Below are 17,994 nucleotides of genomic sequence, written 5' to 3' on the forward strand. Positions count from 1 at the left end.
GCACACAGTAAACTGCATTGCAATCAATCTTTCCAATCCTCCAGCTATTATCATAGATTACACAATTTAGATGAAAGTAGATTTCAGCAGAAGCATTTAAAAACAAATTAAGAATAAAAAGAAAAATACTCACAGTTGAAATGTTTGACTTCATCAGTTAAAAAAAATTGGAGAAAAATGCAAACCAACATTGCCTGGAAAATCAAATTGAGAAAATAAGCCATTTTGGTGGGCAGTTTGTAGAAGAGTCAAAGATTTTCACAATGACAATGAAGAGTTATCCTACTGCCGTGTGCCCTGTTGAACCTGTCCTTATATATTCAGATAAAGCAGGGAGTCCATTACCAAGGTTAAATAAACCAGCCCTCACTGGGGTAACTCAGAGATTCAGTGTTTTTCTTGTCCTTGGTTGACTGATTTGAAAGGGTACTTTTTTTGCTCCCATTGTCATCCACTTGGATGTTTGGTCAGTCCTGAATCTCTGTAACAATCGCAGAGAAAACATGAAATAATACTGAGGCAGTACATTGTTTGTCTTGCATATAGACTGATAGCTCATGCGGGTTTAATTCATCCACATATGTGCAACGTAGGGATTTAAGTTTCAGCGAAACTGAGCTATATGTTGGCCTCCCTTGCTGTCACATTTAGCACAGTCAATATATAACTCTGTATATGTAAAGTATAGACTATGGCTCAATGAGAAGTCACATCTGCTGTCATCAAGTCCCTCTACCATACCCGTTTAATAATCACCATCAATTAAATTCATTAAAAAACTAACATGCAGTCAAATTATTGTAGCCCTTGATGAATACTGTAGTCCTTGCTTATACTGTCTTATATAGACCTTACTGTAAAATTGACACTTATAACACAGCATAATTACTTACTGTATAGAACTTGTCGCTGCCTTTTTATTTCTATCAAACTCTACTTCAAAGACATAATTGGTGAAATAAAAGGACACAGTATCAGCGGCAGTCAACGCAGTCTTTAATGGGTTCATAGTCCGGCTTGCTTCACTGTGCCTCCGTCCTCCCGAGCCTATTTTCAAAGTTTTCAATGCAGACTGTGTAGGGATTACTGACAGTGAGAAAGGCCACGGCAGCCGTCCTGAAACTTCTCCTCATCACAAATACTTCAGTTAGTGTTCAGGGTCCAATGCCACCAGTGGAGTCAACTGTGAGAGTCATGGCCCATTGATAGTTGAGCAGTGTACTTGAAATTCATGCTTGACATGGTGCTGATGCAACTTCATGATGCTGTGTGTCTGTGTGTGTGTGTGTGTGTGTGTGTGCGTGTGCGTGTGCGTGTGCGTGTGCGTGTGCGTGTGCGTGTGCGTGTGTGTGTGTGTGTGTGCGTGTGCGTGTGTGTGGCAGCAGCAGGCAGCAACCTCAGCAGTGGGCTAAAGATCATCTCAGTTGTGGCTCTCTGTGCTCTCTTGTTGTCACGGTGGCTGCTTTAGCTTCAACACAAAACTGTTTAAGCCAAACCTCTCAACAAATGAATCCCAGAGTTTCTTGAGAATGAAGCGAGTGACATCCAAAGAAAAACTTGTGGTATATATCTGAATCTTTTGTCCTCACTCTGGCCAGCCATTATGAGCTACTTTGAATATGCTGAATTATTGTTATAATAGATATAATATCTGACAGCTGTACAATACAGTGCAATCCAATACTATGGTAGTGCAATAAATTCTACCTTTCTCTAGTTTAGTAATGCTCACTTTTTCACTGTCAGGAGGTGTTGAAGCTACTCTATGGTAATTGCTACCACTGCAGGCTGTTGTGTTGTTACTCAAATATCTCATTAAATATACATTAGTCAGTTCAGGTGACAGTTGTTTCTGACCGCTGCTGCTTTTTGCCAACACTTTTCCAATTTCCCAGTTGCATCAGTTAAAAATAATGGCCCAGCAATAAGCAGCAAGTCTCCGCCCTCTTTTTTTTTTACCTCTAAGTTGCCTAATAATGCCTTTGAAAAAATCACTTATAGAGGGTGACTGTCAAGGCTAAAACATTGGTATTCAGCTGACAAGGCCAAGGGTTACTGATGGTTAGTGTAATTATGTTTTTCATGCAGGTCTGTTTAGAGAAAACCATCATCATAACACAGAATAAAACTAATGCATTTAATCTATAAGAAATGTCAGTTTATTTCTTGTAAACAAAGAAATGTAATTTGTTAAATAACCCACTTTACATATTAAATACAAAAAAACTTACAATTATATCTGGAATGTCCTTATGTGTAAGATTATATCATATTATAGTCTGCCAGCTCAGCTGTGAAAAGTTTCACTAATCTAAAATAACATACACCTCAGAAAGGTAGTATTTTTGAATGGCAATCCAACCCTTGAGGAAAATGAAGGCACACTATGTAACACATGAGGGTATGACAGCTGTAGCATTTGCCAGACAAAGCCATAGCTATCACTGAGGACACCAAGGTCATATACTCAGTATTGTTATGGGAATTTAACGGTTTAAAACAGTTTGAAGGAGAGTTTACATTCTACACTTTAAAGTAATTTCATATATTGGGTTCATTTCTATTTTTAGATTTGACTTTTTTTAGGCAGAAAATTTTAGTTACAATACAAAGATTTACACTGTGAAGATGGCTTTGAAAAAGCATAGACAATCACAAGGAAAAAGTCACAGGAAATAGGTTTTAACAATTAAATGAAAATATAAAATACGGAAAAAAATATTACAGACTTCAGACTTCATTGGTTTAGAGCACCTGACAAACTTTGATGCCACAAAACCATGTGTGACGTTGTTAACTCTGCAGGTATATCTGGTTCAATTTTTCTCCTGCTTCGTGGAACATGAGGCATCCAAACACTCCATCTTAAAATTAGAAAACAATGAAGTCAAGTCAAAGGTAGTATCATGTCAACTTCAGCTCAGTGATACACAGTGATCACAGATTCAGAGCTTTAAATAACCCCGTATCCTCTGTGACTCATAGGTGTAAAAGTCCAAGAGAAAACTAGAGTGGCACTCAGAGTACATACCTCTACCAAGGCCAAACAATCCCACACAAGTCTGTGAGACCCAGAATATTATCTGGATCTGCACCAAATTGTGCAAAGTCAGAGAGCCATACATTATTTCCTGAGAAATTGATGAAAATGTTGAAAAATGCCCTTTCAGTACATCTCGCAATGTATAGGAAAGTGATTTTAAAAATTCCTAGATCCACCCCTTCAACCAGATAGGCACCAAAATGTAATGGGTTCCTGGCTCATGCCTCACCCCAACACCAAGCTTGGTGCAAATCGTTTCTGGAAACATAACCTCTTTGGTGGAGGTACAGTGATTACTTTGGCCACTAACAGCTGAGGAGACTGAGAGTACCCAAGGCCGGCCAAGCCCAGTGTAATGGAAAGGGCAGGTACCTTAATGAAAACGGAATACTATTGTCCTCTTGTTATTTAATTAAACAACATACCAGGTCCAGGTGTAGTGTAGATTCTTATTACAATGTGGTTGCCACGCCAACTGCTATCAACACCAACAAAACAATGTAGAACCAGTTGTGTTGATAGAAAAATCTGAGGTGAGTAATGTAAGAGGTTTGGCCAAAAGTGATCCACTAGTACAATCAATCCTTTGATCCTTCATAATAATGTATGACCTCCAGGCTCAAGTTTTTATTGCTGCTATTATTATTACTATTACTCCATATCTGGGCATTGCTGCAATTTGAGAGTGATAATTCTGCAATCTCTGAACTGCTTCTCACTGAACGCTCACTGAACATTTTTAGTCTTATTCCCATCCTCACACTCTGCTCACTTTATAGTTTGTCTTTATTCATATATTTATTTACTATTTTTCATGGTGTCTTATTGTGTGCTTTCTTCTTAATTTTACCTGAACCATGTAGAACATATTCTGAATGACAATAAAACATCCTTGATCTTGTCTCTACCCTTTATGTGTGCCACAGACAAAGAAACAGCGCTGACAATGTTGAATGTAACTCATCTCTCTCTGAAGTATTACTAATATAACAATGTGTTACAAGGCACTGGATTTTAAATGAGTATTTGATTCGGTCTCTTGTTGTCATTTGAGCCAGTGTTTTTTTCCAGTGTTTATTGCTGGTGGCCATTTCTGCCCAATATGCAAATATACAGGAACATTTATGCATGCAGGGTAAAAATCACCACCAGAAAATCAGAGCTCAACCTCCTGCAGCAATGCCTCTGGCTTGGCCGGCCGCCAATCAGACACAACCTGTCATCACTCACCAGTGGGAAGCCAGTGAGGGATCATGCCCTTCATGGTGCACTAGCAACACATATGTTGTATTAGCCTGCTTGTGTGGAGTAGAGTCCTTCTCTAGTTGAACCGGTTGAGAGCATGTGCATCCAAGACTTCCACTGGCCGAGCCAGCCGACTTCCTGTTGGCTCCCCACACAAATAAATTGGAATAACATAATGAAATCCTTTCACCGCCCAGCCCATTCCTTGGGGCTTCGGTTTACTCTGGGTTATGTATTGTTTCTGCTGGTTGCCTGGCAACCTCATGGTGACGTCAAGACTCCAGAAAGTTATTTTACTCATCTAAGAAATAGTCGTGTACATAAATATTCCCTTAGAATAAACTTCTATTTACTTAAATATCATTTGCTAAATCTCATGATATCATGTGGATGACAGAACCAATTAGCTGAATTAGTGCTATGCTGCAGCCTTGCTCATTTATACCAAATTACAGATGATGACTGGGACAGGCTCATCCAGCAAAATCAGACGGACAATCTCTTGCACACATAACCCTTTCAGAAAATAAAGTCATCTTATATTTTGCCCCCCTCGCCTAATGTCAGTTGGGATTGGCCCCAGCCCCCCCTGTGACCCTCAGAGAGGATAAGCAGTATAGCAAATGGATGGATAGCCAAACAGGCTACTAAGATAAAGCTGAGCAGAAGATAAGCAGTTTAGTGCCTGCGCTAGCAGATACTAAAGTTATATCCACTGCCACCCCTCCACTTTCAAAGTTGACATACAAACCCACAGGGAGCTGTGACATGCCTCGTGTAATAGGCAGTTGTGCTTTATGAGCAGTTTATTGAAAACACAGCAAATATGAATATTAACAATGAAACCATTACATAAAGAAACTCAAGACATAGTTTTTTCATTGTTTTAGAATGGGAGCTGATAAAAGTGGGTCTTTAAGAATATGTTGAGGCTGAAATGCAACATTACAGTGAAATATCCCCATTAGCCAGAGAGACTCAGGCATTTTGGCTTTATTAGATACAAAAGATGGGCACAATAGCAGAAACATTATACAATTTAACCCAGGCCAATGAAGTATCCCTACAGTAAATCCTGCCTGTGTGAAGCTTCTTATGTTTCATTTTCAGTTGGAAGCATATCTGAGGGGTGTTGATTCAGTTCAGTATTTGGAGACTTACTGGACTGTATCATATTGTAAGATGTTAGTGTTATTTCTCTCTCCCTCCTCATAGACATGACAAAAGAAAACTAAGTAAACCAGAGAAGCTGGGAACAGGGAAAGGTTACCTTTTAATTACTGCAGTGCTCAACTGTGAACTTAAATGAAACAGAGTCTGTGGCAAATGTGAATTCTTCCCATGATAGTACACCAGCATCAGATTCATATAGGCAGTTAAAATACTTCCTCATTAGCTCAAAATCCCTCGTCGATTTTCTGCTTAACACAGTGGCAGTTTCTATATTTGGCAATCTGTGTCATATCGTCAAACTCATGGCAGTTACTCACCCTATGGTTGCACGTGTGCTACCTTTCAAAGTGCCGGATTAGACAAGTAACCTGCTCTCAGTATGAATGCTTATAACGTAATGAAAGGAAAAACCGAAATAAATGGAAGAACTGTGAATCTGTTTAGACTGTTTTTTTTTCTCCACTTTGTCAAAATTTAAATAACATCATCCTCCCACCATTATTTCCAACATTATCTACATCTACTATCTTTTACAAATATTTTTTTTTTCAGTAGTTAATACAAAAATAGCAAGAACAAGATATACATATCAATTGGCTCTGTGCATAAAATACCGCTGATTTGCCTCAGGTGCACATGACGATGAGGACGTGTCTTCTTAACTGTTCATGTAATTTCCGGGGAAGCTTTGACTGCACATATAGAGAGGGTCCATGGAGGCCACTTTAGCAGCAATAAAAGAATGTATGCAGTGGAGAACGGCTGTCAGATTAGCAAACTCTAGTTCCTGTGGTGGGGGAAGTCAAAGAGAGAGAGACAAGTCAGTCGTAAGATGTTCATATTAAATATACAACATTTTTAAACGTATGATCTTTTTGAAAAAATTATTTTGGTCTTGGTGACAAGGTGCTTGTTAGGAAAGTTTCCCCACTAGCTCTTCAATCGATGTGAGTAATAAATAAAATAAAATAAATCAATAAAATAATGAGTAATAATGAAATGCAAAATAACCCAACTAAAATTAAAAATGAATAACTTTAATTTTGGAAACTAAAATAATTGTATTACCTTCATTTCTATTTGCTTGCTTTCAGCGTTCTTGAAAAGGAGTTTTACCCTGGTTTTCCCATCATCAGAGGAGCCTTTAAGTTGAGAGAATTTATATCGCCACAGTATGGTCTACAGGGGAAGGGATTATAAAGCACAGCAGCATGGGGATTTCAGTAATGAGCACATTTAAATACCATGTCTTCCTACAGAGAGACCTGCACGATCAAGAACTGACATTTTAATGTGCAACAGTGCTTTGAGGAAACGTATAATTCTTAACAAAAGAACATTAATACTTTGGAACTGAGCGCTGTACCATTCTATGAACATAAATTTACCCACTGCAGGGCTGACTCAACACTTAGCAATGCTGCCAAAATAATCTCACAATGTACCTTTTGTAACAATAGCAAACCATCTGGAGAGTCCATTGTGCAAAACTAATGACATTTGAAAGGCTATCTTTATATTTTGTTGGGAAAAAAGACATTTATGAGTTATTTGAAATATATTTCCAAATACAATGGAAGCCTAGGTAAATGAGAATAAGTACATGGTGTATAAACACAGGAAATAAAGATGGCAAACTTTGGTCTCGAGAGCAAGGCGAGAGCAGCACAGGAGTCAGGATGTCAATGACGATTGTGAACTCGGTAATACTTTACCTTTGAAGTGCCTTCTGAGCAGGTGAAGCCCAATCCAAAATCTATGGTGAAGCACAGTACATTCCCCTGGCTGCTGCACATGTAGCTTTTGGACTGTTGAGAGAGAAATGACACCCGTGATTTTGTAGCTTTGCATATCTTTGTAATGACATACTGTGCAAATAGTACATTTCTCTGTATGGGCATCCATGACCACAGCAATACATAAAGACCACAGCAACACATTACATTATAGCTTGTAAGCATGGCTGCACAATATTTTTTCCCCCACATTTCTTGACAGTAAATGCAGCCAACCATTACCAGGAGATGAATGAATAATTCCCTTAGTATTCTTCAGACATCTCACTGATACCATCTTCTTTAAGATCACATAAACTCCCATTTTCTCCCAGCAATACTTGACATGTCATAGCAGAAAAAGCACAGGTGTTACTACTGTAATTAACGATGAAGTGTTAATTAGCAATGTCAGTGAGTTCACAATAGAAGAACCGAGAGCTGGCACACTTGGGGGGAATGCAGCCATTATTACTGTTATTAGCTACACCTGTGTTTGACCGGTCAAAATGTTCATTGTAAGAAACGATATATATTTCAGCCTGATGTGACCAGTCAGGGCTAACTCATAAAATGATACTTGATGTAATTGAAGTCTAAATTCCCAGGAACACCAGCATTACAAACTGTGAGATCAACTCATTTTTAAAGAAATCAACTTTTTTGAACTTGCAGGCAAATTTGCACAATTGCTAGCAGGTGATTTAAACAGTGTTGACCTCAGAAGGAAGCTGGTGAGTCCAAAATGGACGAAGCCACAAGTTCTCCAGCAAAGAAACTAAGTAAATTGTGTGAACTTATTTACTTGAAATTACCAAGCTACAGTGACATGCAGTTAGCAAGTTGACCTACCAAGCTGGGTCAGAGGGCTTATTGACAGCTAGCTTGTTAGTTGAGCCAAATTCTTATGGCCGTGTGGAATTTTATTTTCCCAAAGAAAATGAGGAGCTAAGAAAATGAAAACTCAAACTGTCCAAAAAGAACAATGCATTTTTTACTTCCTGTGTATCTGGTCTTGGCCGCATCGAATACGTGAGAGCGGGCAATACATTGACTCTGTAGCAGCTACTTCACAAGGTGCCAAGCTACTAGATGCTAACGGACAGACACATGTTTTATATAATGTAGAGCATCCCGTCACGGACTTGGTTGACACCCTCCCCTGGATGTGTCCCAACACCACCGGATTAGCTGCAGAAGTTCCCAAATCACCCTTCCCTAACGACGCTTCTTACTGCCATAGCACCAGCACTAGACCGAGCACATCAACTCCAACCAGGACTTGGCCTGACAGGGTCTGCAACAGAGGCAAATCCAGCAAGAAATCAAATAAGAGAGCAACAAACTGACTCTGAGATCCTGAAAAAAGACTTTCCCCTGCTACTGGAGAAACTGTGAATCACAACATGTATTCATCTCAGGCCCCATTCCAACTTTCAGGAAAGGAATCGAATCTTTTAGCAGACTCCTGGCAGAGTGAATGCATGGCTGACATTGGCGTGCCTCACCCATGGGATAAAGGTTATTGACAATTTCAGTATCTTTTGGAACTGTTAGGACCACTTTCAACCAGATGGGATTCATCCAAACATCACTAGATCCAGACTTCTCGGTGCCAACCTGGGTCACGCTCTTGGGTTGCCTTGCTGTGTGGATAAGCGCGAAGGACAGCGTACACGCACAGACAGCCAGTATCTCTCCCCTTTCACCTGAACCTCTGCTCCACATCCCAAAAGGCATTCTGGGGATGTGTCTGTCCCAACCGACCCCCCTTCCCCTGCCTCCACCACCCTCACCAATCAAAGAGTTAGTTAAAGCTGCCAAACTGAAGCTCAATCAAACTGATGAACTATTAAACAGCAATAACCACAGACATCGTCCCTCAGGTGTCTACCAGAGACGACACAGACCTCATGCTGCTTCCTTAAACATCGCAGTGATATTTAACAGCCGTTGGCATGATCAAACACGTCGTAGTAATCACAGACCATCTGCTATCCGTCTCGGTAATCTTAAATCTGTGAGTGTTCAGCCACAACCAGTCTCCTTTCCTGTCACAGAATTCTGAGAGCTGAAATTAGCTTTTTAATGTCAGATCCTCGGCTAACAAAACCTTTATGGTTAATGATCTGATAACAATAAAAATAATTTGTATTGTATGTTTTTAGCTGAGACCTGACTGAGCAGCACTACTAGTGTAGCCATAATGATAGATAAAGTCTTGTCCTCAAAACTATCATTTTTATCAGTCAGACAAAATAAGAAAGGAGGAGGGGTTGAAGCCATTTTCTAATCACAGTTTGTGTGTAATGACATTGAGCTGGGTGAATTCATGCCATTTGAATATCTTGCTCTTGAGCTCAAAGCAGCATTATCAGTGATTATCATTACATTATATGGCCACCATGATATTCATCACTATTTCTACAGGAATTCTCAGAGCTGATCTCACTTGGTATTCACTGATATGATAGATTAATCCTGAATGGAGTATTCATATTAATAAACAGAACAGAGAAACAGAAAGCTGTGGAGCATGAGAATTCACTGGACAGCTTTGAATTCACCCAACATGTAAATGAAGACACGCATCAGCATAGTCAGGCTCTAGACTTAGTAATAATTACAGGGTTAAACACAGATAATGTTTCAGTATTTGAATTACCTGTTTCTGACCATCACTGTGTGGTTTTTGATTCCAACATAACCTTAACAAAGACTAAAAGTAAAAGAATTTTTCGTTCAAAAGTGATTCCTAAATGATGAGGCAGAAGCAAAGTTCTCTAATATTATGAGATGAATCGAGCCACAGAGTTGTGACTGCTCATGACATGGTTGACAATTTCAACAATACCTTGTCATCTGCTTTAAATACTGCTGCTTTTTTAAAGTGGGTGTTTGGCAGTGTGTCAAGTAATCTCCTGAAGATTCTTCAAACTGACATCAAAACAGCTGTTATAAAACTCAACCCAACCTTGATGGTAATGCACTGACCAGCTGATTTGCAACCTTTCATTCATCAGTAAGATACTTGAAAAGATACATCTTCAGTGCAAATAAACTCCTTTCTTAAACAAAACAATATCCTGGAAGAATTTCTTACTAAAATAATCAGCGACCTCAGACTACGTCTGATGAAAAAATAAGGCCTCAGTTCTTGTCCTCTTAGACCTAAGCACAGTTTTTGATACAATTAACCATGATATCCTTATCTATCATCTTAAAAAGTTAGTTGGTTTTTACATCAAAGGGAGAAAGTTTTATGTCATTCTTGGGAATCATGTTTCTGAGAAACATGACATCTGCACTGGGGTTTGCACAAGGGAGCTGCCTTGGTCCAGTATCATTCTCATAATATACTGTATGCTGACACTTTGTGACATCATCAGAGAGCACAATGCATGTTTCCATAGTTAGCAGTTGACACACAACTACATTTCTGCTGAACTGAATAATGCTGCGGCTATAACCTCCATTACTACCTGTCTTTTGGCAATAAATATATGGACTAGCAATAATTTCTATATAACACTTCTATATAATAAGTTAAATGGGGAGAAAACTGAAATCCTACCAGTTAGCCTCCAAACCAAAAGAGAAATGCTGATTAATAATCTGGAGAAATTTACTCCCTGGATCTGTTGTTATCTTAGATTCAGATCTAAGCTTCAAGTCCCACATCAACTAGGTGATGAAAACATCATTTTTTCACCTTAGAAACATAGCCAAAGAATGACCATTTATAGACAAATAAAAAAAGATGCTGAAAAACTGAAATTCATCCCTGTATTTCAAGTCAACTCAATTACCGTGATGCACTTTTTACTGGCCAAAAAAAAACTTAGAGCGACTGAGAGATTTTAACTCCTTCAAAACTCTGCAGCTCAGCTATTAACAACTAATCCAGTTTTAGCTGCTCTGCACTGACTTCCTGTTACATTTTGAATAGATTTTAGATTCTTTCTCCTTATATACAAAGCCCTCAATGGGCTAGGACCAAAGTTCATTGCTTACCCCCCTTTTAACTATTTGCCTTCAAGAACACTGCGATCACCTGCTGTTGGTTTATTGGAGGTTCTCAGCAACAGTGGTAAGAAAATGGGGATGTAGCTTTTGTCTATTACACACTAAAGCTATGGAACACACTTCCTATAGATATCAGGGAAGTTGGCTTGCTAAATATTTTTTAAAGGAAAGCGAAAAACTTATCTCTTCACTTTAGCCTTTAACTATCTATGACTTCCTGATACAGGCCTTAAATTCTTTTTAGCACTTTGCTCTGCACTTACACACCGCTGCATTTCTTTGAAAATGTTGTATTTTACTTGATTTTATGCATTGTAAGTATTCTATTTTTAACTTTGTTTTTTAAATTTTATTACTATAATTATTCAATGTGTTTTATTTTCCATATTCTTTTACATCAAAATTGGCATTCCTGTTTTTTATGTTCATTCTATGTCTATTTTAATGCGGTGCATTTAATTTAATCTTTACTTTTATCACTTTGCTCATACCCTACATTTTACATGCGGAGAGCTCTTGTTAAAGTGCCAGTCTGACACGTTAGGTCTGGAGGATCTGATAAGAAGAGCGAATCTGATTTTTTTTGTTTATTATTTTTGTCCTGCATGAGCTACTGGGAAAAAGAAGCATCCTGTGCAGCTTCCTGATAATGTCAAGACACATGACAGAGGAAATCCATTTTGGAAGCCATAAATCTTTAACGTCCATGTTGCTGCTGCAAAACAAACAAGCATGTGTCTCAAGTCTTTTCACCGGTCTTTTAAAAGAACTGATGAGCAAGCGTTCTGCTCTTTGATGAACTACATCCTCTGAAGGCCTTTCTTGCCATATGACTTCATTTTTCTGTTGTGTTGTCCATTCACTGGTAATGCCAATATAAGGAGTATTTTCTGATTTTCTGTTTGTTTTATTTTCCTTTTATATCCACTTGTTTTTTTCACTTGAGAACACTGTGGGGACATGGTGATTTTAATTATGGAGTGCAGTGTGCAGTGAATATGGCATGTGACTGTACAGTCCTTTTACTTATGCTCAAACTGCCTGTCTTAAGTGATGTTGTGAATTCGGCTGTGACGCAGATAAAAAAAAAACAGTGGCAGGCCAGCTTCTAAGTTCTCGCTGTCACCACATTTAAGACTGTGTTGTGACATAGTGAGCAGTGGCTACACTTTACTAATTGGAAGGGATTTTTTTCTGTGGTAAAAGCAACATGTAATGCAACATGAAACATTTTTTTAAGAAAATCTCCTTAGCCAAGTCAGACAGATTTAACGGCATATGTGAGGGATTTAATAAAACAGAGGACAGGTGTGAGAAAAACACTTACCAAAGTGTCTAGCTGCGCTTAAAAAATTAGAGAAGATGACGAGAAGGTTAGAATCTGGGATGTGAAAGCTACAGTTATATCCTTTGAAATTAGGAACAAATCTAATATAATACCAACAAAGTAATTTAACAAGCTCATAGGCAATATTTCCCTGACCTCTTCTGGTTAAAACTTCCCAGTCCCTTGCACCTCTGATAACACCTTTTGGGTGCGGTTCTGCATGTCAAGTCAAAAGTGTGCTCTGTCACATGTAACCGCACCCAACCATGATTTAAAAGTGCACTGGATATTCAACTTCACATTGCTCTCAAAGGTTCAGAAGGTCTATTGTTGTCTAAAGGCACAACCTGTACTAAACAGGTTAGGCTGGCGTGAATTTAGCTTCATCCAGTGTTATGCTGTCTATCAAATGCTTGCGGGTTGAAAGTTACAACACAACAATTAAAGTCCTTATCATTTCCATTTTTTAATTGCTGTAATTTGTGTTTAGTGCTAATTATAAAATATCACCATGCACACATGCTACACTTAGATAGTGAAAATTGTAAATATAACTGCTAATCATCAGCATGTTGACATTGTCACAGTGCGCATGTTAGCATGCTAACAATCGTATTTAGCTCAAAGCACCACTATGCCTCATGGCGTATTCACATTACAGTGGAAAAACAAAGTTCTGACACACTTTCTGCATTGGTTGGTGCAGTATTTATTACTCTGTAACACTCGTTGCTAGCAGGAGATCACTGAAAGTGTGCTGCATCTGCTTGTTGATATTTTGCTTGGTGAATATTCTTTTTGTCTCGTCTGCATGTGAGGCCAGTTTGTTACTGTACAAGTCTGGAAACTCAGAGACACACAGTGTTTCACCCATCTTTCAGTACAAACAGTAATCAACAGTGATTGGCTGTGCCCATAAACATCAGTGCAGCTGAGGTCAAATTTGAATTTCATGCCGAGCCATCGCAGTGCACCTCATATACAATGGTGAGGTGTGAGCAAAAGCTGTTTTCGCCTGATAATGTCAATATGCCTTCGGTCTTGTTTAAAAATCTTCAAGAACCTGTTGCAATGAAATATAATCCATTATATTGTACCGTTACATTTTAAAAAATGCAGCTGAAATCCCTCAAGTTATTGAAGAAAAAGTGTTTAAAAAGTGTAATTGATGCAAAGTGCCTGAAACCAGGACCAAACATCATCATTTAATTGCAATCGTAACAGCAGCAGAAGCAATTTAGACACATAGTATGACTGCCCCAAGGTGCGCCATCTATAGGCCAAAAAAGTAACAGCTTCTGCAGTTCTGACCTGTACCAGCTGCAGCAACAGATCATATATAGCTCAGAATGCCCTCTGTTCAGCAGGTCTGGTTACATTGAGGATAAAGAAAAAGACTAAAAGAAGTAGCACTATGAGCTGAATAAGTTGTGTCTTTATTACTGAATATTAGGACTTTGACGTTAGGTGTTATTCAAAGAGAATATCACAAACTCACATAGCATGTTTATTTGCTGTTAAAGCCAGTACGACACCCCAAAAGTGAAATATGATACAACTTGATGTCTTGCTGGGAGCTAAAAGACCTCATCAATGCCATGTTGGGTTTCATCATCTCAAAAGAAGAAAAAAAAATGCAGAGGGAAATGCAACCTGGACGATTTTGTCCGTTATACCCCCTACGTCTACCCCATCAGCAATGTTTATGTAATGCACGCATCCAGGCAGTTTGCAGGCTACGTCGGACTCTGCTGGGCGCTACTCAGAAACCACAGGAGGGTGGCCTAATTGGCTGGAGAACACAGGCAAATTGAGATCCTTCATCACTTTCATTGGTTTCCCAAAGGATAGTGTCCCACATTTGCATCATTAAAGACTGAAAAAATGCTACATTATCATTCATCCTGTTTGCTTTTATTTTGATATTGGGGAAAACTGCCCATGCAGCCCTGACTTCAAACTCCAGAATCACTTAGAGAATGCTCTCATTAAATATCCACTTCACAGTTTTTATTGTAGGTGTTGGTCTATCTTGAATGTTATCTGTATTTATATGTGTAGATCATTCAGTCTATCCAGAAGATTACACAGTATGAGATATGTGTCAGACTAGATTTCCAACTGTCCTTAACGTCACTTGCAACTCGACAGTTGACACTGACGTCCCTTCCAGAGTGGATCCAGCCCAGTTAGCCGGTTAAGAGCTAACTGTGTGGCTGCAGCATCAAACACCCCTGCAGATTATCATTCCCCTTTGAAGCTAATGTTGCCTAGTGCGGCAGAGGAGTTCTGCACTAGGACTTGATATTGATACAGTGAAAAGAAAGAGTGTAACATGTTCATTGTTCATTTACCCCGCAGCTGATTTTTGCTTTTGTGCAAACATTAACATTGGCCTACCTAAACACACATTAACAGCCTGGACTCTATTACTGAGTTGCTGCCTTTAGTTCAGGAGGTGATCCTTCACAGGATTTTTATCTTAGTGAGAGCTCCTGTACCTCTTTATTGTCATATTGTACTGGTTATATCTATCATATAGCACAAGGTGCATATAGGAGACAAAACCTGAACAATTTAAGAAGTTGAACTTCTTAGTAATGCTGCTAAATTAAATACTTAATCTTAATATTGTACTAATGAATATGATACATTTAACCAACAAATCATTTGTCTTTAACATCTTCATTATTCTCAAGCCTATTATTTCCATTACTTTATAGAAACTCGAATAGTGTCTGAAAGTCAAGCTACTGTGTGTTCACCAATAACCCCAATTTAGCACATGCTTCTTCTTTGTAGAAATTCTTTGAAATGTTTTTAAAATAATGGGCTTTTGATTTCAGAGAGAGAAGGACAAAGCAGAGTCCTCATTTCTAGCCAGCAACTGTCAATTTTGCTGGCTGAAATGACTCCTGTTTATCAGCTGTAGCTAGCTAGCTATAACATTAGCCCCATTAGTTGGTTTAAAACTACATCTCCCCCTTACTATTATGTTTCTAGCTGACTTGTATTAGAACAAGAACATACAGAATGTTGATAAAAGATTGAGACTGTATGTCCCAGGCCTTTCATAGCTCATTTAAAAAATAAAAATAAATGAAAAAGTGTAACAGAACCCTTCTGAAAGCATGGTCATCTCTTGAATACCTAATCGCTTGGAGGCTCTTTGTTTACAACAATGTTTATAATAGCTGTCACCATCTCACATCATTTCTGTATATTTTAACTGGTTAATTACTTTCATTGTGACAGAGTTCTGCACTGACTCTGAGGCAAGTAAAAACGTAATATAACAAACAGACAATCAACACAGTGGGCTGCTCAATCTCTTTCTTTGAATGCTATCAAAGTGTGTGGAAAAATATAGATTCTGAACATAAAAAATAGGTTGAAGGCCTCTAATGGTTCTGCTGTCTGCTGAGTGAAATCATGTGACGTAATTTATTCAAACATTTAGTGCATATGGAGTTATTAACAAGGCTTTGTGAAATGTCTTACTCATAAAATCTGAATTTAAAGCCATTTAAAGCCAGTCTGTGCTCCCTCTTTGCTTCGTTTTTTTCCATGCACAGTGTTAAGGGAAATTACAGTGTATGCTGCTTGGATAGTGCAGTGCTCACAGAGCCTTGCATGAGGGAATTACAATGTGCTCTGATTTTTCTTTCTGTAACTGTTAAGTGAACACATGGATTAAATATTTTGTTCAGGGATTGTTACAATGACAGTGTGCTACCACAGAGTGTTGGTGGTCACAGTGGAGTGTTTGAAGTCACCATTGTCCTCAGTCACCCCAGTCATGCACATGTACCCGCACTTTAATGATAATATTGATAATGTTGATTTTGAACAGATCCTCATGGTCCTCAAATACTGAAGGCATGAAGCCAATACATTTAGTCCCATTATTATCATTTCTCTGTGATTCTTTACAGTAGGTTTAGGGTGTTTACATTTATTGGGATTACACTGGATCATCCTTAACCTTGTTAGGGATTGTCTCATCCAATGTGCTGAAGACAGGTCCTGATGCTTCGCTTTGAAACGCTTAAGGATGCAGCTTTATGTGCTGTTCAGAGATGGGGATGAAGCCCATCTCCTCTAAAACTAAAATATCTTATTTTGAAATACATCAGTATAAATCCCACCTTTATACGGCTTGTCCAACGCCAGTTTCAGACCATCATGCAAGAACAAATTGCTCGCTCAAGACCATGCATAGAAGGAGGAGCAGTACATAACCAGGATGATATGGACTACATTACAATGTACATGTAAATAATGACAATATTCATTTTTCTGTCAGTTATTTTCTGCCATACTTGAAATCTAGTAGTCTAGAGTAGAGGTTCATCCCTACGGGAACTTAGAGAAGCACAAAATTAGTGCACATGCTGCTATGGCTCATGCAGCTGCCCTAGAGAATGCAGTCGTTCTTTCCGTTGGAAATAATGGTCTTGCTCTGTGCAATGTCGAACATGCATCTACGTTGTGAGAGCCCTTTAAGTTTTCGCGTGTGGCATCTGTCTTCGCCTCATTATGGTACGCCAAGCCAGAATAGTCGTATGGTGAATTGGGGGAAAACACCCACTATGGTTGATCAGAGATGTCGTGAGTGTAGTCACAAGAGGATGTAATGAGATCATTTCAAACTCAGAAGCAAACTGTGGAGGTTTTTTCACCACTGATAGCAACATGGAGCAATGTTTTTACAAGAGGCTACCTGTTTTGTTTGTATCATGCACCAGTGGTGTGCGGTGGCTTTTACAGATAGCCAAGCAGAGCCGAACAAGCAATTCTCTCTTAAATTCAAGGCCTGTCCTCTGTGCTTTCCTATGCTGAAAGTCTCTCCTGCTGCATAGGAAAGCCACATCTTCACCTCCCTGCACTCGTTCCTGGCTGAAAAAGTATTGGATTATTCCTTTGAACTGACAAAAATCATTTCTATGGTAATCTTTAAAATATTTACCATTAACTGACAATGACACACTCCAGTGACAAGGCAGAATCCTGCATTTACCTGTCTCACTGTTACCCTTTCCTGGCTCATATCCTGCGGACTGTAGTTGGAAAGCAGAGGGAAGATGCAGGAATTTTGGTCGTGAGGAGCTGTAGCATTTATTAAATAGCCTAAAGTGCATATACATTGCACTGATACATTCACAGCTACATGTGCTTTTCTCCTCTCCCCTTGACAAGCCCCAGCCTTTGTCAATGGGACATGTTCACACCCACGGGTTTCACAGTATACCTCTGATCGATAGATGGTGGCAGTAACAAGTAAAGAAGCGTAGCAACGCACAAACAAAGGCAGTGAAGAAGAAGATTGCCAGCAATCAGATCTAACAGATCTAAACAATAGGCCTACACAGAATACTTTTTTTTTTTTTTTTTAATCTTTCTTT

The 17,994-nt window shown here is 38.9% G+C and overlaps 1 protein-coding gene across 2 annotated transcripts in view; it reads right to left on the reverse strand.

The window, feature by feature from the left end:
- Positions 1-5,131: 5,131 nt before the first annotated feature.
- Positions 5,132-17,994, reverse strand: part of sntg2 (syntrophin gamma 2) — an 88,053-nt gene continuing 75,190 nt past the window's right edge. For both annotated transcript variants that reach the window (XM_022750583.1, XM_022750582.1), the window contains exons 15-17: positions 7,177-7,269; positions 6,530-6,640; positions 5,132-6,248 (exon numbers count right to left, since the gene is read on the reverse strand). In XM_022750583.1, the coding sequence (XP_022606304.1) occupies positions 6,120-6,248; positions 6,530-6,640; positions 7,177-7,269 (333 nt within the window). In that variant the 3' untranslated portion in view covers positions 5,132-6,119. The remainder of the gene's footprint in view (positions 6,249-6,529; positions 6,641-7,176; positions 7,270-17,994) is intronic.

Source organism: Seriola dumerili, unplaced genomic scaffold (genome assembly GCF_002260705.1).
Source record: "Seriola dumerili isolate Sdu_G_001 unplaced genomic scaffold, Sdu_1.0 BDQW01000149.1, whole genome shotgun sequence".
In the NCBI taxonomy this organism is placed as follows: domain Eukaryota; kingdom Metazoa; phylum Chordata; class Actinopteri; order Carangiformes; family Carangidae; genus Seriola; species Seriola dumerili.